Source organism: Scatophagus argus, chromosome 6 (assembly GCF_020382885.2).
Source record: "Scatophagus argus isolate fScaArg1 chromosome 6, fScaArg1.pri, whole genome shotgun sequence".
Taxonomy (NCBI): Eukaryota; Metazoa; Chordata; class Actinopteri; family Scatophagidae; genus Scatophagus; species Scatophagus argus.
Genome location: NC_058498.1, coordinates 3308019 through 3319381, shown reverse-complemented (window position 1 = coordinate 3319381; position 11363 = coordinate 3308019). Strand labels below are relative to the sequence as shown.

The 11363-nt window shown below is 39.7% G+C and overlaps 1 protein-coding gene across 2 annotated transcripts; it reads left to right on the top strand.

Annotated features, from left to right (window-relative positions):
* The first annotated feature begins 7695 nt into the window (after positions 1-7695).
* On the top strand, positions 7696-11226 carry glrx2 (glutaredoxin 2). 2 transcript variants are annotated; one of them, XM_046391370.1, is made up of 4 exons: positions 7696-7787; positions 8976-9039; positions 9636-9812; positions 10383-11226. In XM_046391370.1, the coding sequence occupies exons 2-4, from the start codon at positions 8977-8979 to the stop codon at positions 10545-10547; spliced, it is 405 nt and encodes a 134-aa protein (XP_046247326.1). In that variant the 5' UTR covers positions 7696-7787; position 8976; the 3' UTR covers positions 10548-11226. The 2 variants fall into 2 exon arrangements, with proteins under 2 accessions (XP_046247326.1, XP_046247325.1); XM_046391369.1 differs by lacking the exon at positions 7696-7787 and adding an exon at positions 7794-8001.
* Positions 11227-11363: the final 137 nt, after the last annotated feature.

Sequence of the window (11363 nt, the reverse complement as noted above, 5' to 3'; positions counted from 1 at the left end):
TTTCTTGCGAAGAAGATTATTGTGTTTGTGATAAAGTGTTTAAGTTGCCGCAAGGTCAACGTAATTCCTGCTCCAGATAAAGCAACACATAGAAACCTGGCGCTCAGCTTGGGGGCTCTGAATTCGACTGATAAGACTGCACTGGGAGGGGAGAGGATTCCTGAAGATAAGGGAGAAGAAAAAGAAGAAGGAGGAGAAGGAAGAGTTGGGGAAAGATGGATTGCCAGCTTCCATAGCCAAAAAGACATCATCTGTGATTGCTGCAGGCCACCCACACAGGAACAGCAGCAGCGACAGGCCATTTACTTATCTACCTTGGCCCACCGAGCCTCAGGGGTCGAGGATTATTACAGATAAATGCAACATTTTCCCCTGATGTGTGGCACTACTGCGCACTACCCTACCGCATGAGTAATTGTCCTGTTTATGCCCAGTTTTTACATGCATGCTAATCTTTCAATGTTAAATTTGAAAGCTGAATGTGACAGGTAACATTAAACCAAAGCAAAAGACTGTTGACTGTCAGTATGAACACAATAGATAAGTACAACAGGGACAAAAGTTGTTTCTGCTGCAAAGTGTGTCACTCACCTGATTAGATCCTCTCTGAAACAGTTTGTGTCAGGCTTTGCTACTGCATTTGCGCTGCTGAGAAATGCAACAAAACAACTCTGCCCTCTTCAGTATAAAACTAAAATTACACAAAACACCTTGTTGGCCTTGACTCAGGTTTGACAGCTGGAGCACACATTGGAAAAAAAAAAAATCCACCAGGTGAAATTAAAGCATCTCCCTTTTCTTGTTGTTGTTTAATTAAAGTGTGTGATATTTTAAAGAAATCAATTAATCTGTCAAACACTTATTTGATCCATTTGCATTGTTATAGTACATTCAGACACGTTCTGAACATTTGTCATTAAAATATCAATCAAGTGTTAGAAAAGGAGAAAAAAACTTAATGGCTTGACTCACCTTAAAACCATTATGTATCTCAGATATTGAACAACAACAGTGAATATTACATTTTTAATACTAATGTCAGTCAAATAAATGCAAGAAAGTGGGAAATTTTGCACAAGGTGAACAGCATATCAGGCACCTTTCTGAGCATTAAATTCATGCATTACCATTTTAATGTCCAGATTGTATGAGAGTGTGGTGAGAAAAATGTATTAAATTAAGTGATCGAAAACGACATGTATTGGAAGGTGTCGTTGACCTCATTTGTTGGGTACAACAGCACTTCAGCGTATGGAGCAATACAGATCAGTGGAAGCAGGGTTCAGTAAGTGTTTCAGCATCGTCCAGGGGGCCATTTTATTTGCCATCTTGTATCAAGAGCTCCGGGATTACTGTGCTCAAGGACCTGTGAAATCTCTTCCGACACCTTGAGCCACTGAAACAACTGGTATCCTCCTCTCCTATCACAGCAACACACACTGGTCAGGGTCCATCCTGAATAACAAAGAGGCAACCGCACCACCCTCACACACATCCACAGCCTTTCCCTCTCTTTCTCTGTCTCTGACTCTCTCTCACTCACACACACACACACACACACTCACACACACACACACACACACACAGTCAACAGAACTGGAACCTGTCCTTTTAAGACCTCCAAACACTAACCTGACATGCCACCAATCCAATTTGTGTCAGCAGTGGTCCCCCCACCCGTCCCCTCGACAGCAACAACAAAAACAGCAATTCGTGTTGACAGCAGTCGGGAGAATACTTACTTGACACATTGTCGTAACCTTCCCTAAAACAAATGTCACTGTCAATAGCGGGGCCCGTCTCAGCTGACACGAGCCATGTCCAATCTTTCAACAGACGCATTTAAAAACTAAAGATGACACATGAGCAGGAGGAGGAATGCAGAATTCATTTAAATTCTACAAACAGAACTGAGGATGCGAAGAAGTTTCTCATTTTTTCCTGTGTTATCCTTCATCTGGATGACAACTTTCTGTAAAATAAGAAAACATTTTTATACTTCAGGGCAAGTTGTCCACATTGTTCTTCGCCCTGTGCTGACATTTTGATCTGTTTAAAAGAAAAAGGGTAGGAACTCCTGTTTTAGAGGGTTCCTGATAATGTAATTGAAAAAAACAAACGGCTTGTGCTCAGCCTCAGAAAATGTTTTTCATAAATAAAGAAAAGCATTCTGCTATAAAATGCTGTCTCAAAACTTAGAAGGTCCACACACAAGGTCAACATCACATACAAATAGCAGCTGTAAACCAGGACGGTGATGAAGTTGAAAAACACGTTAAGATTATTATCAACTTAAAGAGACAGTTCACCTCAAAATCAAAAATACATATTTTCCCTCTTACCTGCAGCACTGATTATCCATCTTAGATTGTGTTGGTGTGAGTTGCACAGTTGATGGCACTTGACTTGTTGTGCTCCGAGTGCCAGAAAATACATTTGAAAAACTCAACAGTAACCAGGTCAATCACGTGGTTACAGGTGCTGGTATCATGATTGGGTATGAAAGGTGCATCCTTGAAAGGCTTTGTTCTTCACAAGTGAGGATGAGGTGAAGTTCACCACTTTGTCAAACTCAGGATGTGGACACACGTGTGGAAGTTAAAAATTCAGTGCAAATGTCAAGTGTAAATGTCCACTCATATGTGGGAGCAACTAGAGCTTATAGTTTCTTCTCCTTCCCACGCTTTTCTACTTGGAAAAGAAAATATCCACTGTTTTTCTTTGTACATGCATTTGCATTTCAAAACATACTCTCAATCATTTTGACAAAATTTTAAGAAACAACACTGCACCAAAGAAAACCAAAAAACAGAAAATAAAAAAAACAAACTGCATGCATGATTGCATCCTGACAGCCAATCGGCACCCTGAGTCAGGAGCGTAATCAGGAATGGCTGCTGGATCTGCCGTGTCTTGCTGGCAAGCCGGTGATTGTCCACTAGAGGAAGAGGAGGAGGAGGAGGAAGGGTTCGAGTTGGAGGGGGGTTTAACGATACAGCCAACGAGATTCATGACAGCCTCTTGCAGAACCTTGTGGACTGATTACATGTCCAAGAAAATGCATGCAGCAAACGGATATTAAATCAACACAGCTTATTGCCATGCCAGGGTAGGACCAAGCTTGAGCGTGGGCAAAATGCATCTCCAGCTCAACCCTATAAGCACTTTAGGCAGTGAGAGAATTACATTTCTATGGGGGCTCGAGATGAGTTAGGCAATCTTCCTCTCCACGGCAATGATTAATAGTGATGGTCCCATAAATTGTTCTGTCTGAGAAATATATTGCTGCCATAGTATCTGTTGTTTTGCACTGGAAGGCCTTTGAGGGCACTGGCTGGATAAGCAGTCAACAATTGAGTGCAGTCCCAGGAAAATGCACTCACCCTGCAGCAGAGCCAGGCTGGATCTAGCAAAAATGACTGTCACTTGCTGTGCTGTTTTATTTTTTTCAAGGCATATGATGTGAAATTCCACAGACCAAACAAATCAAATAGAAATCTAGCAACATTATCTCATTTTATCTCACTAACCCTGTGTGCTCTTACAGCATGCTTGCCGTCATCTGAACAAAGGAGCATTTTTAGCTGACTGGAGGGCTGCACTTGAGTCTGGTCCTTAGGCCATTTTCTGACGTCTTTCACTTGTCACTCACTGTTTGTTTGACCTTAACTTTGCGCAGTCTGAAACATTGTCCAAGTTGAGTCTTTACCTGGTCTTTGCTTGCACTATTCTCCCCTTAGTACTACACTACTACCATAAACATGCTCTATCATCAAATTTTTAAATGTCTACAGAAACATCTAAACTTCTGAGAGAACTGTTTTTTTTTTTTTTTGTTTGTTTGGTTTTTTTTTGGGCCATTGTGGGACAGAATAACCTACAGCTGACAAACACACAGCCATCACCAGTCCAGCTGCCAGAAAAAAATGTTGGTATTGCACTTTTCATACATCCTTATCACACATTTTAACAGTGTGTATCATTATGTTCAGATTACTTGTATATTATGTATACTATGTATATACATAAGTTGACATTCGTATCAGGAGGGGATGGCGTCTCACCCAGATGAGATATAGGTCCGGATTTTCCTGGCTCAGTCTTGACCCCTTTGGATCTGGTCTTAAGTGGACTTGGAGTCAACCCAGGAAATCCTGACGGCAACCCTAACTGACAGTTTGCTCAGCACATAAAAATGAGCAGTCTGGCTGCAGCTCAGCTCCATTCCTGATTGAAACTCTCACAGAATGAAAAATCACAGTGACCCACGCTTTGCTTATCCGTATGATAAGTGTTATAGATTTTAGTGTTAGCTTATTGATGAACTGCATAAAAATGAGTTATAATGCACTTTGCCAATTGGCTGTTAAGCAGAAATGCCACAGTACTGAATCAAGCTATGGTTAAGAGCTATGCTTTGATCAATGGAGACTACAATTGAAATTTCTATTTGGTATCAGGCTGCTTGGCCCACAGCAACTGCTAACTGTAGAGAAAATTATAATCATGTGCAGAGAAACTGATAAGCAAACATCTCATGACTCTCATGACTTTCTGTCTGCAAAAGCTGAGATGACAGCAACAGAATGATATATGTGGTTGTGGATATATACTTGTTTTACTACAGTTTTCAAAGTATGTAAAAACAACAAAACAAAACAAACAAACAAACAAAAAAAACAGAACTTTATCATCATTGTCTGTTCCTAATATAAAATGCATTAATTGAAATATATCTTACATCAAAAGACAGAAACCGCTCATAACACACTGACATCAAAACAGGCCAACATGTTCTAACTGGCTTTTTCCCTAAAGTAAATCCTTATCAACTGGTCAATCAAAAAGGCAAACCTGTGAAGTGCTGAATGAATCAGAACAAAAATGTGTCATTAAAATTTTGGTCGTGTGCTATGTGCCACTTGTCATCACTGTACATTTATGTTTTTGTTTTTTTTTTCATTTTGAATTTTTTCTCCACACACACACACTGGTGCTGCTGACATTTTTATCTGTGCTAGCAGTTATTGTGCAGTTAAATTCTGCATTTTGAAATGCTGTAACTATACATGTGCAGTTCCTGTGTCCAGCGTTAGCCTTACACTGAGGGCTGGTTTTGTTTGAGGCAAACAGCAAGACCCAGAGTCTGGGAAAACTTTTGAAAGTTCAGATCAGTCCCAATCAACCTCAACCAAAGACTTTGTCTGCATGTGAAAGGAGCAAAACCAAAAGGTCAGCACAGTTTTGGATGTCAGTTTTAGATGTCAGGAGTGTCTGTTCGCTTCAACTGGATGGACAACATTTCACGTTGTCCAGTTCATGAATCGCCTTTGCCGTGGCCAGGGGAAAATAATAAAAATTCGGATATTGCATGATGGACAGATTCCCAGTCCATTCAACAGATTTCCATGGACGTCCTCACTACTGCACAAAATATGCCGGAACAGACTCGAACACACTGTGATTTGTATCACAAACAAATGTTAAACCAGAAGAGGAAATGTCAACAACTCGCCCCATGCTGACATCAATTTGTCAGAGTGAAGCATCGCAGGCCTAATGACAGTAAGATGTGTGATATAGATCACACTAATGGCTGCTCATTCTTTTTCTGAAGACACATTATCCAAATGAGTCGGTCTTCTGAACAACGTTGGAGTACTTGGTTTTTACATTTGTCACAAAGTGACCTGATTTTCTTACTTTGTATGTAAACTCACTTTTTGTCACTAATTATTGTTAATGTATGGCTTTTTATGATGGCCACTTGGTTTGTGTTTTTTCATCAATGTAATAACATAACTGTCATGTTCAATGTGTTTAGGTCATAATGTATATGTGGGTTCGTGCATCTATCAGAAGACTATAGCTGCTATAGTGGCATTAGCATTACATGTTTCATAATTTCCATTGCTCTGCGGAGTACGAATAACAATTTGTCAAGAGGTTCCAGTCTCACATATCAGAACTTCATTGCAGCTTGAAATGTTTTTCCATGCCTCATTACCAACCTGTATAACATGAGGGAAGGCGCATACATTTTCCTGACCGCGCCTGAAATGGTAGAAATATGCTTTTTTCAAATAAATACATAATATTTGTGTAACTTTAAGCTCATTATCAGGCCAGTTCAGACTATTTAGTATTTGGGTCAGAGTGCATCTCTTTACCGCCGTAAGAGAAAAACAACAGAGAGCAAACCACAATGAAGTGCCTCCACAATGCTGAAATTAACAAGCGGTGGAGGATTTGTCTCTGTTTGGGAAAACAGACTTATGTGGAATGACACTCCATTCAGAGGTTATATGCATGTTGGAGAGGAGTGGTGTCTGTTGCCATGGCGATCCCTGAGCCAGCGAGTCAGTTTTTCCTTCGACCCCACTTTGGTGAAAGTGTGATAAACTCCAGGACAGGCTATGTTGAACAGAGATGATTAGATTTTACATAGAAGGAAGTGTAATCTAAACACACTCTAACTTTTGTATGAAAATGATCAATGAAATGTTCTCCCAAACAAAGACTTTGCACCTCATGTGAAAGAGAACACTTTAAAATCTAGCCAGGGAGGTCCAGGCTCCAGCTACATGAGGAAGCTCCGTCCAGCCTAATCAAAAAAGACTGCAGAGATCCAGCCCTCTGTGTCTTTTATCACACGTATCTATGCTATGAGCAGGCATTTAAACCCAAACACTGTTCTCCACCATTCTTCATAACATTTCTGGATTTGAGTTGAGATATTACCCACTCCAGGGAAAATTGCAGATCTCTTTGATGGTGTGAATCCATTCTGAACTGATGCATTTCTTGCTTGGCTTTGGAAAAAAAAAGGGCATTTGAAGTGAAGCACTTCAGTGCTGCCTCATCAGATATCTTTAGATTTGTGATTGATTCCCTTGCCTGTGAGCCTATTTTGGGATAACACAGTAAATGGGAAATTGTTACTTCAGAACTAATGCATTTCCTCCTGCATTTGATGATGGAGGGGGAAATGAAGTCCTTTGAGGACACAGGGGGAAATAATCTGCATTTATAACAGCTTTGTCTGTGTACAATGTGGTGACAGAAGAATGTTATCATTTTGGTGCACTCTTTCTCCTTTATTATGGACACCACTTCAGTTTGAATACCATACATCCATGGGCCACACAAGAAGCCGATTCCCTCTTTCACAATCTTTAGAATTCATCGATGAGTATTATAGCCACAAAAGCTCACTTGTGCTGTAGTGTGTTTCCTCCTGTTTATTGTCCAAAAAAAATGCATAGAAATGAACCAAGATATGAGGGGGAAATGAGTTAACATCAGATATGGCAAGATGCAATATACTGTATGCCTAATGTATTATATATTGATAGTGAAAGTACAATTTAAGGACAATCATTTAATATGAGTTCTGGTCCCAGCCAATATGGATCACTCTACTGAAAAATCTCTAACCACCTGCTTAGGTTGGTTGTTTGCATGAAAATAGGAAGATAACATCTGGAAATTAACCAATGACCTTTCCAAGACACAGAGAAAAGGGGGGAGTAATTCAAATTTCATGCGTACCATATGCCTTTGGAGCTGGGGTCATAATTACTGAGGGGCCGCAGGGAGGCACCAATCATACTGATCTACAGATACTACACCCATTATCAAATCTTGAATAAATACAATAAATAAATACAATACCTGAGCCTACTCGTTTTTAATCACGTGTTTGACACGCATCCATATTTGCGTTGTCTCGGTGTTACGTTCAATCAACGGCTTGCGTCAGTAACTGCTTCCGGTGGTCACGTAAGGTAGGCTTCAGTCATAAACAGTGCAAATAATTGGCGAAAGCAGGCGTACAGCGACAGCCAGGGGTGGCGTGTAACCTCGACCCTGTCTGTACACTAACCGCATGTTTCATTCAGGCCAAGTGCTCGGTTGTTTTTTGGCGCTTTTGTTGTTTCTTTTCTCAATGTTTGCTCGAGCAGGCTGTCTTCCCCGGCTGGTATGGACCGGCTGCCGAAGGTTATTCCCGCTAGCTTGACTACAATAAGAACTAGCTATGTAGTTTAATCAATGAACCACAAACTATTAGAGAGAAATTCTTACGATCAAGGTAAGAATTAGGAAATAGTACAACATCGAGGGAGGTCGTTTTCAGTTCACAGAAGTTGAAAAGGTGCCGTAACTTGGCTGCCGCATGGTCCACGTACAGTGCAGCCCCGGGTTGTTTCAAAATAACCACATAATTTGAAGACAAGTGACTTTTAAAGTGCCTTAGTCAATGACGAACACGAATTGTTTGGAGCCTTTACGATTCAACAAGGTCCTTTGGAAAATTCGGCACGCATTTAGTCTATGAGCAACCCGTTTGTTATTATTTATCATGGACATGTTTGTCAGTGTTAGCTAACGTTACCTCTGCTGTTGTCTATCAAATGTGTTGTGTTTGGCGGTACTGAAGCTATTGAAAAGAGTTTGATTTAAAAATCCTGGAAGGTGTATCAAGAGTATACGAATTTATAATAATGTGATCACATTTCATCATCCGACATTTTTAACGTTTGCAATTATTCACGTTAGCGTACCGGTTTAATTTCGCTAGATTTTTCAGTTGAGTTTGGCATGTCCCGTACCCTCATCAGATCTGAGCTAATGACCAGTGCCGGTGAGGAGCATGTGTACTCCTAATCCTGGATTACCAAGCACACAAACGTTACTGCAGTTGTAGACCGGAGTGAAAAGACGGCATTTGAGACTCTCTGAGACCAAATCAGTGGAAATGTGTGCTTTCAGAGCAGCAGTTGTCCTCCAGTTAAATATTATTATCATTAGCCTTCAGTTCGTCTCTTCTTATGATCTTTTCACGTTTTTCAGGTTATTGCTGGAACCATACCATACTGTGTTGTGTTAATCCTTGTAGTTCCACTCAGGAGATTCTAATGGACAACAGTAGACCAAATGATTTATGTTGTAATATTGTGCCTTTTATTTTTCAGAATGGGAAATTTTACCTCCTCCACCACTGGGGCATCCAGCACAGCCTGTCTACAGTATGTTCAGGTTGGTAGATGCTCACTGATTTGTCACCAGCAGTCAGTTTGTTAAACCTTTTCATACACTAGCATGCTGTGGATCTCCCTGTAGCATAGAGGGATCCACCAGCTTTAACTGTCCTAACCTTTGATGAATTCGGCATTAAAAGCAGTTATTTTTTGAGACTCGTCTCCAAATGTTGATTTGTGACTCCACATGTAAACAAACAGTAATATCGGAAAGCTGTGACAGACTGGACCATGGATTTAATGTGGCGCTTATTTTCAGACCTTTGCTGACAATTGTAGTCGTCTCCTTTCCCCAAATTATGAGGGTTAAATGCCAGTTGTAACTTTTAGAAAATGTATTATTTGAAAGTTGTTTCAGAGGATGAATGAATCAGTTTATGTTTATCAGAATCAGAATTCCTTTATTTATCCCCGAAGGGTACATCTGCCTGTGTTCTCCCCCTGAGTAAAAATTAATCATGGGAATTTTTTTTAACAAAAATGTTATGGGTCCTTTTGCCTTTGCTTAGCAGCTCACTTGAGACTGGGTATGTGCAGTCTATTTCTGTGTTCCAGTGATATTTAATTAAATCTTATTTTTGCCTGACCTTTCAGGAGGTGGTGTCGCAGAACTGTGTTGTGATATTTTCCAAGACCACCTGTCCTTATTGCAAAATGGCCAAAAATGTGTTCAATGAAATTGGTGCAACCTACAAAGTGATTGAACTGGATGAGCACAATGATGGGAGGAGACTGCAAGAGGCCTTAGCACAGATGACAGGAGCCAGAACGGTAAGACCCTCACAGGGTATTTTGAGATTGTAAATTAAAGTAATTTCACAGGCTGTTATTTCAGCATCTATTTATAAAAAGAATCAAAACATGGATATTTGATAGCTTGTTTGTTCTGGCAGCTCTACATTTTAAGTTAAATTTAGGTTGACTTGTCTGGTGTTTTTCTTAGAGCTGCAGCCAAGGATTAGGGCTATGTTGATCAAAATAGCTGAATCTGAGTCCAGACCAGAGCGAGCTGCATCTCTTTCAGACCACAGTCTTTAATGCTAACATATATGTAAATTTAAAACATCCTTATAAGAATGATAATTGGAACATTTTGCGTACTTTTTTTCCAGTATAAAACAGTTCTGAAAATGTATAGTTAGACTTACATGTTTCACTTTAGGTCACCTGTATATTAAAATTGTATAATATGCTCTAAGGACCCTTGGTTACAGTTACAATATGCAAGTTGTTTCCACATTAAAATAATTAAAAAAAAACCCAACAACAACAAAAATAATTTCTCCTGTAAGAACAACTCGTCAGGCCGCGCTAACGTTGTGACATGGCTTGTGTGTTCAGGTGCCGAGAGTCTTCATTAATGGAAACTGCATTGGGGGTGGCTCTGACACCAAGCAGCTCCATCAGCAGGGAAAGTTGTTGCCGCTGATCGAACAGTGTGCTCCCTGCTGCGCTGCAACCAGCTCCGAGGGCTCGGGCAGCGGACAGTTTGAGTCCACCAAATGACTAACCGTTCTTGTAGTCTTTCTCAATCCTGTATTTATTAAATGTTTGCTTGATCTTATGCTGGAAGTTGTACATTGCATTAACACGAGCATATTTACTTATTTATCAAAGTTTGTTGGATGCTTGATGGTAGGCTGCATACTTTTTCATCTACAGATGTACAGTATTATTATTAAAGCTGCCATCTTTTAAACAAAAGCTGTGAAGACTGAACCTACTTTTTAAATATTTTTTACAATATTACAGCCATAAGTAAAGCATCATCAAATGGTAAATATCCTGGGATTGTCAGGTATCAACATGTTTGATTTAATAACCATCTTTTTTTATGGTTTTAATTGAATTTTTGGACATTTTTTTGTGCAAAGTATTTGATCTTATTGAAAAATGTTGATATTTACTAGACTATGACTAAAAAATGTAATTTTTTTTATTTGCTTGTCAGACCGTTTTTTATGTCATTGTACCTCAGATTTTAGCAGGAGCTGTGCTTGTAAATTGATATTCGGTAGGTGGTTGGTTTACCTCAGTGTATGAATATGCGAAAGGATCACGATGCTGTTCGATGTTATGAATATGTAGATTAATTTACGTGTTTATGAAGTCATAACTACTCTTAAATGTTTTCTTAATGCCTTGAATGTATATTCACGTTTATTAAACATGAATGAAAGTCTACTATCCGCTTTCCACTTCTTACTCTTTTTTGTGTTATTTTTGCCGGTGTGCTTCATTTGTCACTGCTCTCCTCGCAGGAGGGCGGGTATTGATTAAGAGTCACGATTCAGCTATTTTATTTGTAATGGGATACTCCTA

Excerpts from the sequence above, each read along its gene's own strand:
- glrx2 (XM_046391369.1), top strand. The coding sequence starts at position 7,889 with ATGTTTCATTCAGGCCAAGTGCTCGGTTGTTTTTTGGCGCTTTTGTTG. Across the intron at positions 8,002-8,975 it reads GTATGGACCGGCTGCCGAAG|AATGGGAAATTTTACCTCCT; the intron begins GTTATTCCCGCT and ends TTTATTTTTCAG. Across the intron at positions 9,040-9,635 it reads CCTGTCTACAGTATGTTCAG|GAGGTGGTGTCGCAGAACTG; the intron begins GTTGGTAGATGC and ends CTGACCTTTCAG.